We start from the raw sequence: 18378 nt of genomic DNA, 5'->3' as shown, positions 1-18378 counted from the left end.
TATCTAGAGACATATGTATCAAAAGAGAAAAGGCAAGTGGCATGTTACAGCCAGGGCTATTTCAAAAAACCAACACCAGAAAAACCTGGTCCATGTACAGAGTAGAAGAATGTGAGTCTTGGGTAGATATTAATTGCATGAAAGATATGAATATGTATAACGATTGTTTGTGAACAATGTGCACCTAATTCAAATTTCATCCAAGATTAGCTTTCACTGCTTTTTGTGCTGTCAGTGAATTGGCTTATGCTCTGCTTTTTAAAAAGATTGATTGACCTGTCTCTTTTGATTTTTGAGGTGTTCATGTTCATGGTGCTTTTTAATTCTGTAGCAGCATTTGTTACATTTTGGACCCTTAATGGAAAACATGTATGTGATTATTGGCAAAGAGTTGCTTTATTACACCTTGGGTGTTTTTTTTAAAAGCGTGCTTTATAATATATTGTATAGTAAGCTGATGTCTGTATTGCAATGCCTCATTCGGTGGTCTTCCACAGAATCTTGTTTTAAAGAGTGGAATTCAGCAGTTGACTCCCAGGCACAAATAACCATGTAATTACTCTGCAATCACATAGTAATTAGTATGTACTATTCATATATTGCATAATTATATGCCTTGCAGATTACATAGCAATTATATTTGTACTAAACATATAATTCTATATACTGTATAAAAAAACTTTGAGAGTTCATAGTTAAGATTATAGTTGTACGTTAATGAATTACAACATTTTATATAAAAATGTTACGGTTTTATGAGAGGGTTGGATTTTGGACATCTCATCTCTTCTGCATCTGGTGTTGCTTCAACTGTGGTAGGCTGCTATTATAAGAAATGCTTGGCTCTGTTAATTTATAGTCAAATGTTGCATGTTTATAATTTTGTAATTTATGAAGGTAAGAAGGAAAGAGTTGCAGTTTATTGTGCAAGAAACTGAGAATGGGAAGGACTTGGAGTGTGAATATTAAATGTCCAAAGGTTAAATGTACAAACCCACTGAATGTAGTTACAGGATATTGCTAGAGTGAAAAACAAATCTAATGCTACTTATGCATTGCATTATTTCTGGGTAGCTAAGATACATGGGATAGTAGCAGGTGATATATTTGTATAATGCTAAGCGTGTGTTAGCATCCAAGGCCTGTCTTGGGCACAGTCAATTCAAACAAGTGCAGTGCCTCATGTGCAGCATGTCAGCCATGCTGTGTCATCTTTTCCTGCTACGGAAAAAGAGAATTGGAGGCACAGTGGCAGAAGAACGGAGAGGAGTGGTATTGAGTTGTAGAAGCGCTTTGAACAGAGTTTTTGGGAATAGGTGAAAAATCTAGGAAAAGAGCTTTTTTTAAGAGGAACTTAGAGCTTTAGATAGATTGAGATGTTTTATCTTTGGCCATCCCCCCTAAGAGGTTGCTGCAGAATTTAGGTATTTGCAAAATGTTTTGTTCAACTTGCAAATTCTGTAGCAATGGGAGGTTAATGTATTTTCTTGGATCTGTGATGTTGACTTTCCTAATATCGAAAACAGCATTATAATTATTCTTAATTGAATTTTGCATTCTAATGCTAGTTGCCTTCATTTTCAAGCAAAGCATATATTGGGTTTTAATATCTGGATAAAGTATTGCAAAATGAAATGTATAATTATAGTCTTAACATTTATCTGAATTCAATTTTTTCTACAACTTCTTGTAGCATGTGCATGTGTGTCTGTGTGAGAGACAGACATACTCCTTGTTTTAAAATGTTTCTTTCCTAGTAATTTATTAATTCTACGTCAGCTTCTTCAAAGCTTGTAAACTTCATAAAACTTCCAGGGCTCAGATGGCATCTATAGATCTTATAAAAGTGGCTTTAACTAAGCATGGAGGTTATTTATAGGCCCTGTGTGGGTAGCCTCACAGAGCCCACAGTTGTGGGGCTGCACCTGCTTTCCCTCCTGTCTGGGTGCTTTACCTCAAAAGCTGTAGTAACAGGCACGTGGCTTTTACATTCTGCAAAGTATGCAAATTACATTTCAGCGTTCTTACCCAGTGTGCACACTAAATGTCATTTATGCTGTTCAAGGAAAAAGTAAAAAGTATCAGGGCTTTATCAAGCCAGGGTTAGGAGCCCACGTCCTCACTCCGTTCTTGCGTGATGGGCCAAATGTATTGCTTCCCATTTACCAGTGGTTTTAACAGCTTTTTAGTGAGGCCAAGGCTTACCCAATGTTCATCCTGCATGTCCGCTACCATGAAGATGAAGTGTAGCCTGCCCGCTGTAATCATCATTTATTTGCCAGCGTTCTGATCTTAACACATGCCTGTGCTGTCGTTCACCCGTTAAACCATTACCCTAGGAAACGTGAGGAGTGAGTGGTCGCAGTTGCTGGCGCTGAAAGTTTTGTGTGTAACAAATACGTAACCAGGATCTCATTAACAGTGAAATGAACGCAAACATCAAACCACAATATAACTGTGACGCATTTCTTACTGCTGTTGTGTTGTTTTTTCTAGTGGAGCCAGTACTTTCAAAGGGGAACAATTGCTTGGATGCAGCAAAAGCTTGTAACCTAAATGATACCTGCAAGAGGTTCAGATCTGCTTACATAACCCCCTGCACCAGCAGCACGTCTAATGAGATCTGTAACAAGCGGAAATGTCATAAGGCCCTCCGGCTATTTTTTGACAAAGTCCCCCCAAAGCACAGCTACGGGATGCTCTTCTGCTCCTGTCGAGACGTAGCCTGTACAGAAAGGAGACGGCAGACTATTGTTCCTGTGTGTTCATATGAGGACAGGGAGAAACCAAACTGCCTGAATTTACAAGAATCCTGCAAGAAGAATTACATCTGCAGGTAAGATAGCACATGGCAGGGGAGTGATTGATGAGGTACCAGAGAGAACCTTTTGGTACTGCTGGATTTGCCCAAGGGTCGGAATATCCACTAGGGAAAAGGATGAGTCAGGGGAAAAAAGCAAAAGCCTAGGACATCCTTAACAGAGCAACAAGCCTGCATCTGGTCACAGGGTGTGCCTTCTCCAAAGATGCTACTCCCTCGCACCATGGAGGAATCCTTAAACGCCTGGTTTAATTTTTACGGATTTTTTGGTTGGAAAAATTTTCATTAGGTGTCTCTATGAAGTGTCTCAGAAAGATTTTTATGTCCCATTAGTTGCAAGGGGAGAATAAAATTGTTCATTGTAATGGGATTTATTTTCATTTGATCTTACATGTGAGCACTAATAACTGGATACAAGCCACGTGTTAGATTTCATAAATGCTCACAGTGCACAGAGTACCTGTGGGGTTCTTCATTGGAAGAAAAGGAGTCCACGTTTGTAGACTAGATCCCATTATCTTTGCAGATCTCTTCTGGCTTTGGAATTGTTTTATCTCCCCGCCTCCCCCAACAGGAGTGGTGGGCTGGTACAACTGGGGGGTCATTGATTCACTGCCCTAATTCCCGGCCTTTCCTCTGGACGTTGCTTGTAGGGCACTGCTTCACAGGGCACCCCGCGTCCTTTCACCTTCACCGAGTTCCCTGCAGAGTGTCACACAGCTCTTATTCAGTGCGATACATCCATACATACACACTCCTCCGCCCTTAGGAAATGCTTTATTCCTACGTAGCACTGTGTGTGTTTATATTAGAATGTTGTTGTGCTAATGTCATATTTATGAAGTTATGCCCAAGACACTTGCTCATTTCTAATGTGTCAGTTCCTTGCAGATTATCCAATTCTAGCAAGCAAGGAAATAAACACTATTGTTAAATGTCAAGGACACTGAAGATATGATATCAATCTTAATAGGTACTTACATATGCTGGGTAAAATATTTACTTTGAAGTTTGTTTATGAGACCTTCGCTGCTGATCTCAGGTCTTTAGCCCTAGCAACTCCGGTGTGCCCGAGCGTTGTTCGGAGGTGAGGAGGTGAGCAGCACCCTACCCTCGGTGACTCAGAGGAAATCTGCAGCTGGTTTCCTGGTGACCCAAATCAGAGCAGATTTATAGTAGACCAAAGTTCTCATTTTGGTCCAGTGACTTGCTTTCAGCACCTTCCAAGTTGATGCCATTGCAGTTTATGAAAGATGGATATGCGTAGTCTCAGAACCACCTGTTTTCTATTTCCATGTTGTGCCGTTAGTCTTTTTGCTTATATATATAGTCTTCCCTATACACAGGCCCTGTTAATTAGTAAAGTTACGCTCACTTTACTGTGACTTCTGCCAAACATCCAGTGTGTTACAGTGCCAACGAAATGGGAGAGATGATTTTATAGACTTCTTCCTATTATCCAGGCTGTAGTGTTCAGGAATTGCTTAGTTAAATTAATGTCATTACTTCTCTCATGACTGTGTTTTCCTTTGGTCAGCTTTGATCTAATGTTGCCTCAGCAGCTAAGTTTTTAATGGCATTTTGTACAATTTGACTTCACATGTCTGGTGGTATGCTTGCTTTATTGCAATGCTGCAGAGGGAAGCTTGGTAAAATCTCTGTTCCCCTCGCCCTAAGTTGCAGCCAGCACTGAGCTGAAAATAGGTTTCATTACAGGTTCTTTTGCTTTAAAATGCCAAAATTAACAAGTTCGCTCTCTTCCAAGGCTTAGTGGGACCTGGCTGTGAGGGTGAGGGGCAGCACTGGTACAAGGGAGCAGGTGGGCAGCTGCCTGCGGGCTCTGGGGCAGAATCAGTGAGTGCAGCACTCGGGTCCTGTGCCTGGAGGCACAGCAAGCTTGATGTGTGGCTGAGAGCCATCTCACCTAGGTGTTAATACCTCCTGGGCCGACTAAACTGCTAGTGTATTTAATAGCTTCCCTCTCTGCTGTTATGGAGGGGAGGAACCGGCAGCAGAGCTGTTCCCGCTTATCCATAATTTGGTAAAAGACATTTTGTCTCTGTGACTTGTGCACTTAGAGGGAGCTGGTGTGATTTGTTCCCCTTGTCCCACAGGAAAACAAGGACTTGGGCAAGGGAGGAGAAAAAGGGGAGATGATCTCCTCCCTACTATTGAAAGTATTGGCACTGATAAATCAGTCCTCATAGTAATTCCAGATATGTTTAGAATAATTTAAAACAGTAGTCGGTAGGTACCTAATTCTAACTCTGAAAACTTGTGTTTCATTTTGAAATCTGAAAGAATATCTAAATGGGAGAATAATTTGAGGGTATGTTTGCCTGCTGTGAAACCAAGTCATTTAGCAACTGTTATTTGCATGCCTGTTACATCTATTAAAGCTTCTTCGTAATGCTAGTTAAGGGAGACAAGTTCTAAATGGTTTCTGAAAGTACACTGACAAATAGTTTAGAAATGCTGCTTGCTTAGAAAAGCAAGATTTGAATCTGCCCATATTCTGTATAAAATGTCAACTGAGTCTGTCCAAACAAGTATTTAAACATCCAGTTGTGGATACTCTTTCAAAGCTTTGTCCTGGATGCCTGTATCACAGAATCTGTTTTTGAAACAGTTAAGAGCAGGGAAATGATTTGGCCAAACTGCAGGTACCGTTAACTGAGATGGTAGGATGCTTTGCTTAGATTAATGACTAATTAAGAAAAAACTGTCTGTTGTATAACATAAACTCTTGACCGAGGGAAAGAGACCAGAAACGTTAGAAAATGCAAGTAAGTTCTGATTTATGTGAACAGTCCTAATTTTTTAGCTTCAGCAGAATACTGAATGGCTCACTTTCATTATCATTTCTCTGCTGCCTCTGCTTGTATCTCAGTCCATATCCAGCTTTGAAATGGATTGGAGTCTCTCAGGCATGTCTGTCAATGCTCACTGAAAAGAAAAGCAAAACAACAAAGGACAAAAAGAAGCCATTAGAGTTCCTTTTTGTTATGAACATAAACAGAACTTCTAAGGAAAGTCAATAGGCTGTCAAAAACTTTCACCAATGATGTTGTCCAGGAATAGCTCAAACCTCTGAGGAACCTCCTGTTCTGATCACCTTAGCCACCAATTAAACTTCAGAAAGTTGACTGGCATATTTAAAAAAAAAAAAATTCTGCTGTAAATGTAGGGCAGTGTGCTTCATTTTTGCCACTGTCACATTTGGCAGTATTTCAAATACTATTTTCTTTGAGTAATGAAAGTGTGAGTCATTAGTTTGGTCTTTTTAGTAATCTGTATTTTGAATCTGCGTGCTTCCTCTGTCTCCTGGATATGTTCAGAAGGCGCTGATCAGCATGATAATGATACAGACACATTATTTATTAAAAGGACAGTATCAATTCAGTCATGTGCTGCGAAGATCTGAGAAGAAGGGTAGCATAAAATGAGGCATTTTTTGTTAATATAAGAATCTAGTAACAGCCTGTATGTTGTCCTCCACAACTACCATGTTCAAAATGGTTGGTCAAATCATTGAGGCTCATTTTTAAGGTGAAATAGTCAGAAAGTTGTTCTTGACTAGTTTCAGAGGACAGCTGTTTGGACCTTTCTTTTTGGCTACAATACATACTGTTCTTAATGTTTTGCCTTTAGTTCTGTAAAAGCACATGTTGCTGGCTACAGCTATTTGATACTAAAACAAGAAAAAAGAGATAAAATAGCTGCATAATATATTTAAATAACTTTTCCTCGTGGGATGTCTGAAGGATAATAATGAAATGTCCTATTGGGTTTCAGTAGATAGGTCATCTCCCTGAAAATACAATAAAGATATTGTCAGCACTGGGTATTCAGAGAGCTAAATCTTTATAAATGTGCTTTCATTGGTGTGTTCTTATGTCTTAACCAGTTTCTGGTCACTTATCCTATCCAGTCTTAATTTTGTTGCAACCACCCATTTAATTCTATATGAAAGCTATCTTCGTCTACAGGTGTAAGAACACTGTGAAGGTATTCAGACATTTTCATCAGTGTGTATGAGTTCATCCACACAAAAAGCTAGAACAAAAAATCAGCTGCTTGCTACGTTTCCTGAAAACATAAAAAACTTGTCAAGAAATTATTTTTTCTTCTTTGTGTTCTCTTGAACATTTTAAATGATAATTTATCGTGGAAGGGGAGTCACTGTATCCGTGCTCCTTTTCCATAAGGCATGTGCAAACCTGCAAGTGCTTTATACCAGTACCGGTTTCTAAAAGTGGCTTCTCTGTGTTAAGGCTTCTGAGCTCTTCCTGCAACACACAGCTTTACTGCCTGAAAACCCGACACCCCCAGAGAGATTCGCCAGAGGAGGGGGTGGTTCAACACTGTAGGAAAGTCTACAATGAGACGTTATAAATGTGCAGTCTTTTGTCCTGCTATAGGAGAGAGGAGCCCAGCATCTTGACTCAGGAGTGAGCCTTCTTCAGTCACAGCATTAACAAGTAGCAGGGAGGGGTGTGCTAGGGGGATGCAGTAGGGGAAGCAGAAGAGGGGAAGAAAAAATATGCCCTTTCCCTCAAATTTTCTATTTGTTAGACTTCTCTCTCATCTTCTTCACTTCCTCCCTTCATTTTTTCTCATGCCTTTCCCTCTTGCTTAGTCTCCTTCCATCTCCTCTTTCCAGACTTGTCATTATCTGACTTTCACCATCTCCCTGCCGCATTTGAATTCTTTCACAGCCACTTACAGTGACGCCTCACCTGCTCCTCGGCCTGTTCCTTCCTCCCTCAGTCTCTTGCCACAGTCCAGTGATCATCTGCAATTCAGCAGATGAGTGGGAAAACATAGGTGCTGCCTCCCTTTCTGAGCCTTGTAGCTTGCAGTGGTTGCAGTTCAGCTGGCCAGCTGCTAAGCCTGACCGCTCAGTCTGGGATGGGCTCTAGCTTTACATGTTAAAATGAGGCTTAATTGTTATTTTCATGAAGGACACAGTAGCATTGTATGGTTCTGTATAACAGCGCTGGATTTACATCCCTCCGGGGTATTTATATCAGTTTGGCACTCAAAGCTGTCTGGCAACTCCTTGAGATGATTGTTTTGCTGTGGGTGTGCAAAACCAGGACAGCAACATAGTTTCTATAATGCTGTTAAAGACGTTAAAACAGGGACACTCTTGATTTCTGGAGACCTGCAGGCTATGTCTGTGTTGTATGTTTGGAGACTGAGTCAGGGAGTGGGTGAAGAACCTCATGTGCTGCCTGACTCACCCTCTACTAGATGTAGGATGTGTGCAGAGTAGTGGGGTTAGCCCAAGCTCAGGCTGCCTGCACGGCCTCCCTGCTTGCTCCCTGCGTGGCATCAGGAAAGCTCGCTTCTCTGCACAGTGCCAAGTGGGATAGGAAAAAAATGTAAAGCTGCCTTTTGGCCCATATACTGTAGGACGCCCACAAGCTCACCTCATGTCTATAAGCATAGCCTGAATTTGAAGAATGGTTTTTATACATACACGCATATACAGCCATGTACATACATGCATATATGTATATATTGCTAGAGGTAACATGTTTATTTAAGTGAAAAAAGCCCAGGTATTAATTTGTGTTAATGAATTAATAGGGGTAAAGACAGTTAAGAAAATTCAAAAAATGGGATCTGGGGGAAGGTGGGACAGAAGCTGGTGTGCTCTGCAGAGAAAATGTAATGGTGTAGTAGAGTATGTGTGTGGGGAATTACTAGCCTGGAAAAAAATATTAATGCAGTCTCTGCAAAATCATCAAAACCCTTTCAAGTCAAGGCAAAGTAAAGATAGAAAATGCTGCAATATCATATTATTTTCTTCCTTTCTAGTCCCTTACATGATTCATTACCTTGATGTCTTCTGTTAGCAGAGTAAAATAGAAAGTGTTATTCTCCTCTCCACCCATAAACAAAGGTAATTTTAAATTTCTTCTCTCTGAATAAAACTCAAAATGAATCAATCAGTTCCTCCTTAAAACATACCCATAAAACCCTTTGGAATCTCAAAATCAGAACACCCAGCAAAACAAGACTGCTTTGTCCCTGTTGAAGTGTAGATGGATGTCATTCTGTGGTGCCAGGATCTGCTTGGCCAGTCCTCATTTATACTCTGTTCTGCTTAAGAAAGTCTTGAAGATTAAAAGCTTGCAGAGAGATTGACATTTCTCCGAAGGAAGCAAAGATGCAAAGCTATAGTAATTAGAAAAATGGTTCAGCTTTATTCCTGCACCCAAATTTCACATCCCTTTGTGCTTTAACGATGAAGAGAGCCTCGTGCGCGGGGGGGGTTATGCTCCGAGAAGCAGTAACTACACGGCATTTTTATACTGAGGTCCCTTGTCAGACAAGCTTGAAACTCTTGGAGCAGCATCCCTTCAGTCAGCTAGAACCTCTGCTGATTCCTGCAACCCAGTCTCCACGAAAAGGGAGTGTAATTCTTTTGTGCCCATTATCTGTAAAACACAAGTTATGCCTCAGCATTGTCAGAGCTGTTTTGCTCAGTTTTGCATGGTGTAGCCTTGGCAGTATCCCTGCCGTGGCTCAGGTCCTGCTAGTCCTTTCTGGTTACTTTTAAGGTTAAGAACAAACTGTGGCACTGAATATTCATTATTACTTGTCTACAGGGTTGAAAAAGTGGAAGAGGAAATAAGGTATGTCTGTATGAACACACAGCAATATAAAATAACCTTGGATACAAATTATTAGAGTTTTATAGACTGGTTTTAGATACCCTGCCTGCCACGTCGGTCCCTTTTTTAGCCAAAAAAATTCAGTGGGCTGAAGTTCTCACAGCCACCACTAAACTTTAGCTCTAAGGTCTTGGGGGCATTTGTGTCATCCAGATGTGGTCCTTCATCTCTGTGTATCATTTTGTCTGAAAAGCCTTGTTTTGTTATTCTAAGTGAGAAAGGAAAACTGCCTGTATAGTTTAAGAAATAAGAAGACTACAGATGAGAAGGATGAGCCAGGAAGGGATTTACAGCAGGACAAATGTGACCTATTTTGTTTTGTTTGTTTATTGGGAGGAACGATTAAACTGCATATGTTAATTAAGAAGCTTCACCCACGTTTAGTAAAAAATACTGAAATCCAGGAAAACTAAATTTGGTATTAAACTTTAATGGAGGTCTAAATTTAGAGCTACTCATGTTCTTAAGGGTAAGCAAGCACTTAATTACTTTGCTGGATGGGGTTCCAGTAAGAGTGCTGCTACCGCTGATTTGTTGAATTGTTAGTTGAAAGGTTTTTGCAGAGAGGAGTTTAGCATCCACGGGTTTGCATGAGTAGTTTCCACCCACTAATCTGTTAAATCTGTTGAAGGGAAGAGTTTTGATCCTTTTTAATGTACACCTAGTCACATTTGGCTAAGTTGCTCTTTCTGGGGCAAATAAAAGGATGTATATATCGCATACTAGCATTTTCTTTAATAAATCAAAATGTTTTCTCATTTACCTCAAACCATGTATATGCTACAGGCAAGAAGCTGCTCTAAGTTTAATGCAAATAACAGAGCTATTATATCAAGCCCATTCCCAGTGTACTTCCTCTGACATCAGTGACTTCAGTGTGGATTTATTCCAGGGATGAATTTGGCTGTTCCTGTTCTGTGTAGGTAAATCATCAGGCAGTGCTAATTAAAAGAATGTCAACTGATTTTACCATTCCATTATGCTGGACTTTGTAAAGGTTATTTATATCATTCTACATCAGGCCCCAGTGAGAGAATATTTCTGATGGCAGTTCATCTATTAAAATAGCTGCAAGAAAATGTAAGCACTGGAACTAAAAATAAAACTTTGTTTCTCAACCAAGCAACTGACAGCCACACGCATATTTTCAAATTTTAGCATTTTAATGTTTACTGAATAGAAATTGCATTGCTTTCATTATGTTTTAAGCACTACCATGTTACTGATGGAGTAACTGTTCTGAAGTTGAAGCCAGATTTAAATAATGTACCAGTATCCGCAAAGACTTCTTGGTGGAGGTGGTGGTTGTTTCCTATGCTTTGATTGTCTGCTGGTTTTAAAACAAGTGACACAGAAAAAGTGTTCTGGTGTGTGTTTACTGTTGAATAAAGATTTTCTGTGTGAGTTGATTGTGACCCATGCATAAGATTATTAATAGATGACCTTACATTCACATGCTGGTGCTTACACTATAGTTGTTCAAACACATTCTATAAGCCATTAAAGCTACCTTTTCTATTATAAAGCATATATGACTAAGAACTCTCTTAAATGACAACTGTATTGTTTGAATATTGAGTTCGCTTGCTTTTGTTCCAATTCAAGCATAAGTTACAGTGGTTGTCCTCTCAGTTATGATGCTGCCTTTTCTAATTAGGCATTGAGAAATGCTGGAGATAAATTTCAGTAACTGGCCATCATGCAGCATTGCAAAATATTCTTCAGAATGGACAGTGTCTTTCAGAGTAACTTCTGTAAACCTCTGGATATATCACAGACTGTCAGCTCTCAGCCTCAGTAGCTGCATTCAGGTTTTTTTGACAGTGGAAACAAAAAAATCCTCTTAAGACAGCTACATCATCCTTAACTGATAAAAATGGTTTATTATCCAATCTTATACCACAAATCAGTGGTTTTTGTACTAGCATTATATATCCATATAGCATCTAAATCCACGTAAAACATGTTGAGTAAGATCAATGCTAGGTTGGTTTGTTGGTGTCAGAACTTTTTGACTTGTTGCTTGATGGGGCTGTTTTGTGCATGGAAAAAAAGGGCTCACATAAAAGAGACTCTAATCTGCTTTTATCTGCTGTAGTTCTGACTTTTGTTGTCTTACTCTTGAAGTCAGAGTAGTTTGTAGAGTAGCTTCAGGATGAGCTTCAGCCTTGCTGAGTGCCTACAGACCCCACAAAACTGAGTACAAGGCCACACACTGGGCACCCTTTCTTTCTCTCAGCCAGGTCTCTGACAAAGGGACGTGAAACTGTTCCCTTCAGGAATGCCATCACACATACCGTGGTGCCACTGAGGGATTTTCCTGTGCAAAAAGCATCCCTACATAACTTCAGGAAAAGTGCAACTGCCAACAGAAGCTTTTCTTGTAAAGAGAGAGCTTGTGTTGGACTTTTAAGATTAATTTCTGTCTCCAAACTCCACAAATTTCATGCTTGAGCCAGCAATATTCTATTTTAGTTTATTCAGGTGGTTATAGAGAATATTATTGTCATGGATGTCTTTCTCAGGTACTTGGAACTGCATCCTTTCAGTGTGTACTCACAATATAGTTGTTAATAAACACGTAAGCATCCAGTGGCACACTCAAGGACTTGCGGTGGCGCTAATTTCTTTGGCTTGCTTTTTGAGAGTGACAATGTTTTTCTTAGGTTTCTAGCCTGTAATTCAAAGACACTCCTGTCTGCCCAGCTAATGAAGTGAGAACAACTCTATCCGTAATGCACTCGTTCTTTCCTGAATAACACGGTATCAAGAGACACTCTAAGGCTTGGACATCTTTAAACATGACAGTCATTTAGATTTAGAAGCTTCAAATTAAACAGCATAAAGAAAATGAAATAAAATGAAAATACACAAATTCATGATACTGGGAAAGCAGCTAGTGGATTTGTGCATGTTGTTGGAGAGCTTTGGTACAGAGACAGACAAAATAGAAATCTTACCAGCATCCCCTGATAGAAATCATAGACTGACACTTCAGCCTATCATTTTGTAGAAGATTGTCAGAGAAGTGTTTTCTTTGCAGCTGAGAAGACAGAAACACATTATGCATGCTTAAAGTCTATGCAAGGAAACAGAGCCCCGCAAAACATATTTAATATAGGTTTGATTTCCTGTGGAATGCTTTCCAGATGTTCTCTCAAACAGGCCTCTCAAAAATGATGTGAGGTAATTTTTTTGCAAACAGAAGAGAAAATTCTGGTTTGTGTCACAGCATCTGAGAATCACTGTTCTAATTCTTTATTGCATTACCCTGTGCTCAGGATTTGCACCGTATTTTTCAAAATTTGTTTTATTACACAAAAGGTCAGTAGTATAAACCCATTTGTATAACCCAATTGCAAATAGATCATATTTGTTTAGAATCACATTTGAGCTTAGTAGTTTTCCTGAAACCCAAAGGAGGTCTGTATGTTAACCTATATATTAAATTAAAATTACACTCAGGCATCATCTTGAGTCACTTAAGAGGATTTAACTAACATTGATAAACTGTGAGATTAGTGTTAAGTTCTTTTGATTTTCTGTAGCAGACATTGTGTAAAAAGATCTAACAGGTCCCCAGCAGATGATGTGAGGAAGGGAAGAGGATTGTATTAACAAGAGTATATAACTTTATCTTGCTTTGCATAAAATACAGTAATAGAACATGGGTATGGGCTATGTTTATTTTAGAACACTTGTTACTCAGAAAAATGAGTTTTGTTAATAGAATAGAAAGAACACAATGTTTGTACTATTAATTTTAAGCTATAGATATGCATAGCTGGAAATATTACTCATTTTGCATGACTGAATTGCTAATAGCTCCCCCATTACCTGTGGTACTAGATGTCTAGAAGGCTCCGGTAAATGAAAACACTGGGTAACAGGTACTGGCAGACACGGTAGGGATCACGGTACAGGCAGTCAGCTGGCCAGATTGGGTTGAGTGTGGGTGCTCGGCTGGAGGAACCGGCTTTGTGGGCTGTTGTGTCTGTGCCTGATGCTCTGAGAAAGCATTTGTGATGTTACCAGGCATCTGAATGAATCTTGTGTGGTCTCTGGTGTTTGTTTCTGTATCCAGTTATTCCGCAATCCAAATAGGCTGCTGCTGTATAATTGGGGATTGTCTGTATTTTACTTCCAAATGAACAACAAAATTTTTAGAGGTAAATCAAATTCAGAATCAAATATTTGCTGGGGCTTAAGCTGTCAGTCATTAAAATAACAACAACAACAACAAAAAAAACCAACACCCCCCCCCCCAAAAAAAAAAGCAGCAAACCCAGCTGAAAAGCAGCTTCTTTTGGTTAGTAGCTGAAGTTTGGGGTCCAGGATCCTGTAGTGATTTCTGTCAGTGTTGCAAAAGGTTTGGACCAGCTCTTGTGAGAGAAGCTGCTTTCAATATTCATGTCTTGGGAAACAAACTTTACTTTTTTACCCTTCCTTCCCACTTCCCAAAAAGTACAAACGCAGAGCTGTGTGTCAGGGCACAGCATGAGCCACAGGCCTCCCTGGGGTCCATGGGGACACCCCTGGGACAGGCAGGGCAGGACCCTTCAGGCAGGGCTGGTCCTACCACCCTGGCCAGGGAGCAGGGCAGCCAGGGGCAGCCCAAGTATTGGGCACCTGCCTGGGGACAGACTGGGACACCGGCCCATGGGTAGACCTGGCTCAGTGGGGCCCATGGCTGAGCAGGGCAGGGCTGGGGGGGGCTGGAAACCAAGGTCCTACAGCATCACTGGGGCTGGGGGTGGCTGCTGGAATGGGGTCCTGGGCCATAGGCTGGGTAGGGGAGGCCACAGGGGTGGGTAGGGACAGTAGTGCCCTCAGGGGCCAGATGCTGTCATTGTTTGAGGAGGGTAGCAGCCAAAGAAAAACTAATCTTGCTGAAAAATATTAGTGGAGTTGCCGTTTACTATATCTATGTATTTAAAAAGCTGTCAGAACTTGTAGTTGCTCATGGGCACTCAGTAGTGTGTGTACATAACTCAGGAGGTATGAGATGTATTGGTATTACACAGCTCTGGTGTCTTTGAATGAACAAAAAATGGGTCAAAGTTATATCACTAAGTGCTGGGAGGATCACCTCTCCTGGGATGGAGCTGCTTCGAGGCTTTTTGAGGCTCACCGATTGATGGAGTTTCTAATGTAGCATTTGCCTCATTTTTTTGCTGCCCACTCACTGTGTGTTTATGAAACAAAGAGAAAATGAAAAGCACCTCTGACAATGAAGCCGTTAGTTTGGCCACGTACCAACCCCTCTTGCTACTACTGCACCCCAGCAGAAGTAGTAGCGACCCAAGCTACACGGGAGCCGCTTGTAGCTGCAGCGGAGGATACTGCATTTGACCCCCATGAACGAAGTACTTTGGCTTGGTTGTTTTGTTGTGGTTTTTTTTCCCCTATAATGGTGTTATTTATCACTATGACACATATTCATTGGCTTAGTCTGAATTTTTTCAGTGTCAGATTTATACTTCCTTTCTGTTTTGAATATTGATGCAGTACATACCTTACGTGACTATACGGTGCCTGCCAAATGGTGTCTAGACACCAGAGCAACTTCGACTAATTAGTGCAGCCACCCCAGTCACTCAGCTTTGGCATTTACCTACTCTTCCTGTTACTGCTGTCAAGCCATAAATAGGTACCTGAACACAAGCAGCAAGGTAAGGAGAGGTGGCTGGCAGTGACTTCACCTAACATCAGTAACATCACCGAGTGAGTGCCGAGGACGGCAGCCATCGCTCCCTGCGCCCGTTAAGGGGGGCGGTGGTTGTAACCGCTCGCTCGGACGTCGCCGCGTACGTGTGCGCGGTCAGTGGGAGACAAGGATTCAGTGTCTTTCTCGGTCTGAAGATCACTAATGCAAAGGCAGCGATAAGGGAGATCTGAGGCTCTCAAGGCTCAGTCCCTGTGTACCAGCAATTGCAGATGTGTACAACCAGAGAGAGCAAAAGAAGCAAAATCAGCACCCACTAGCCCGGCGATAGGGGTATGTCCTGGGGACGACTCATATGTCTGGTTTGTAGAGTTGCTTTCCAATAGGCCGTGATTTCCACCAGATCCAAATTAAAAATGGGGTTTTAGAAATTTTCTGCAACTTACATCATGCTTCTAAATATTGCACCAGTACTGAATCGGTGTTGACCGGCATTAAAGAGGGAGAACTGATAAATATCAAAGATAACTTCAGAACATCAAAGAACTTTTACAAAACCTTGAGAATAAAAATCAGTGAAAATCTAATCAATGTTGCCTATGCAACAAGCTGTGCTAATATCAAACCAAATTGCCTCAAAAATTATATGCAGATTAAACACAATACTGCTATTAACAAAGGTTATTGGTAAGCAAAATTTGAAAGTTTTGATTTATCCTGCTGAGTATTTGAAGAACCACTATCACAAGGAAAACAAATTAACTTTGTTTTCTTTGTATTTTTAACTGTTACAAATCATTTTACTGGTGCTAACACAAAGCATTAGAGAATAGCAGGTTTGGGATTTTTTTTCTCGTCTTCTCAGAAAGGCTGGCTGTTGTTTGAGCAGATTTTCTTTGAATTTGCCGACAGGATTATTCTTATTTTTCCAGTTAGTGGTATACAAAATATTAAAGTAAGCTTTCCCGAAGATCTGCAGTTTACTTTGAGGAGATTTTCCAGCACTAAGATAGGACTCATTTAATTTGTGGGTTTTTTGCCCTACAAAGGGGAAGATGTTTATTTTTTTTTTCTTCCTAGGAAGAAGATTTCTGGGTGGTTCTCTTCAGTTCCTTTTTTATATGCAAGAAAAAAAAAATCATTAATGCTGCTGTGCACAAAGAGGATTTGTGATTCAACAGAAAGAGAAATTAATAGTTCTTTTTAAATGTGGTCCTGCTGCATGTTATGTGCCATGTAAAACTGCCTGTCGCTATCCAGCCGTCTAGCAGTAGTTAACATGTATGTACATTGCACATGTAACATTGTGCACAGCTGGAGGCACACATGGTACAAGCTGTTTCTGCTCCAGATTACCAAACTGCTCAGTCATGGGTCAGATGGTTACCCACAAGTTACCACCTACAAGTTGCTTCCTGCTGAAGGAACACTAAGTTAACCCTAAGTATATGTGTATTTTTTTATAGGACCGCTATCTTCCAGGTGCTCTTTTTCGGCGTCCTAAAAGGATTGTCTCTTTTACCCAGACAGTTTTTATATCATGTGCAATACTTCTGTGGTTTCTAATTCAGCTAATTTCTCTCTCTCTAGATACATGGCAGTATCACCGTTTTGGTATGGCTGATGAGCATAGTTTCATCAGTGCCAGTCTACTGGAAATGTTTGGGGCTAGATCTTCAGCAAGTGTTCAGCAGCAGACCTTTGCTGAAAATACTGAATGGAGGTCTCTCTCCGTTTTTATACGCTGCCCTTATCTTTATCTCCAGTGGAAATGAATCCACATAAATATCAGGTGTAGTTAACAGCTCAGGAGAGAGTGAGAACTTTGATGGTATGAAGTTTGGATGACTCATTAGGGAGGAGGTGTTATGATGATGTCCAATAATGCTTGGACCAGAGCTACCTGAACTATATTTGGCTTATGAAAACTTAAATGTGCAACATTATCAGATCATTACCTTTTATGACCACAATTTTTTTTCCAAAATTAACATAGAAATCAAGCTGTATGCAAAAGAGATCAGCAGAGCAATTTTTAACCTCCTTTAGGGTTTACAACAAATACATTCTTTAAGCAGACTGGCTAGTAAATGACTGGTGTTATTCCATAGTTATTAGTCCTTAAAAACATTTGGAGAAGAGGTGTGTATTACTGATCTCTGGACCAATGCACCTAATAATCTAAGGGAGAACTGGACATTTAAGAATGATGAAATGATTGCAAGAAATGTTTTCAGCATTATCAGGATGCTGACCATATAATTGCATCTCCAAAAAGATTTGTTTGTGGTCACATAAATAATGAAATCTAAATCTGAGGAGCTACTTTAAAAAAAAAATATGCAAAAATATCACACGTACCACACGCTTGCTCTGTCTACCATGGCAAAGATTTTTCATACTAGATAGATGTAATAGACTGTATTCTGTCCTTAAACAGACTTACATCCAGGTATTAGCAGAATTTGTGAAAACCTTAGAAACTGTCAACTGTCTTTGTTCACAGTCGCTCAGAAGGCTGGATCCAAGCCACGATCTTAATTACTGACTGAGAGGAATCACTGCAGTGACATAGGGTTTCCTTGTCCAGATTTTATTTGTGATGCTGTTATTTATCTCTTCCCATACCTTGGAATCCGTTTCTTCTCAGTGTGTTCCCTGGTAGGTACAGTATATATTCACCAGCAAAGTAGAGATTTTATGGAAAGTTAGAAATTTATGTATACATACAGGGCATCTTGCAGGATCAGTAGAGAGCTTGACTTTTTACAGGTATTAAAAGCAATTGGGTACAAACGCCCGTCTCAAGGTTAAATGGTTAAATGGGGGAAGGAAGGGGTGAAAAGCTTACAGTTGACTGTGGTTTGAAGGCAACCATGGATTTTCTGGTGTCAGTACAGTTACTGAGGGATGGAACTAAAAAGAGGTCGTGAGAATAACTCAGATAAATTCAGGTGCAGTTTGCATACAGTCTATTTATAGGATGCTTTCTCAAACTTAAGCCTGTGAACCTTTTGAAGTTTGCCCATCACTACTTTCAGGCCAATTAATGATGTACATCCAATCCCATTCCGAGATAGGCAAAACAATAAAGCAGACAAAGATAATTAATCTCTGGAGCATGTAAACAAATAAAGTAAATAACTTGCAAATCACTTGTTTCTGCTAACTTTTGTGTTTTCTTTGCAAAACTGAAAAAGAGCATT

General features: G+C 40.2%; 1 protein-coding gene across 1 annotated transcript in view; it reads left to right on the top strand.

Annotated features, from left to right (window-relative positions):
• The window catches only part of GFRA1 (GDNF family receptor alpha 1), a 143178-nt gene that overhangs the window by 85301 nt on the left and 39499 nt on the right, over window positions 1-18378 (top strand). Inside the window, exon 4 of the mRNA XM_037399035.1 lies at window positions 2497-2836. Within this exon, the coding sequence (XP_037254932.1) occupies window positions 2497-2836 (340 nt within the window). The remainder of the gene's footprint in view (window positions 1-2496; window positions 2837-18378) is intronic.

This window comes from Falco rusticolus, chromosome 9 (assembly GCF_015220075.1).
Source record: "Falco rusticolus isolate bFalRus1 chromosome 9, bFalRus1.pri, whole genome shotgun sequence".
In the NCBI taxonomy this organism is placed as follows: Eukaryota; Metazoa; Chordata; class Aves; order Falconiformes; family Falconidae; genus Falco; species Falco rusticolus.
Note: the sequence above shows the minus strand (reverse complement) of the source record. Positions and strands in the feature narration are given on the sequence as shown.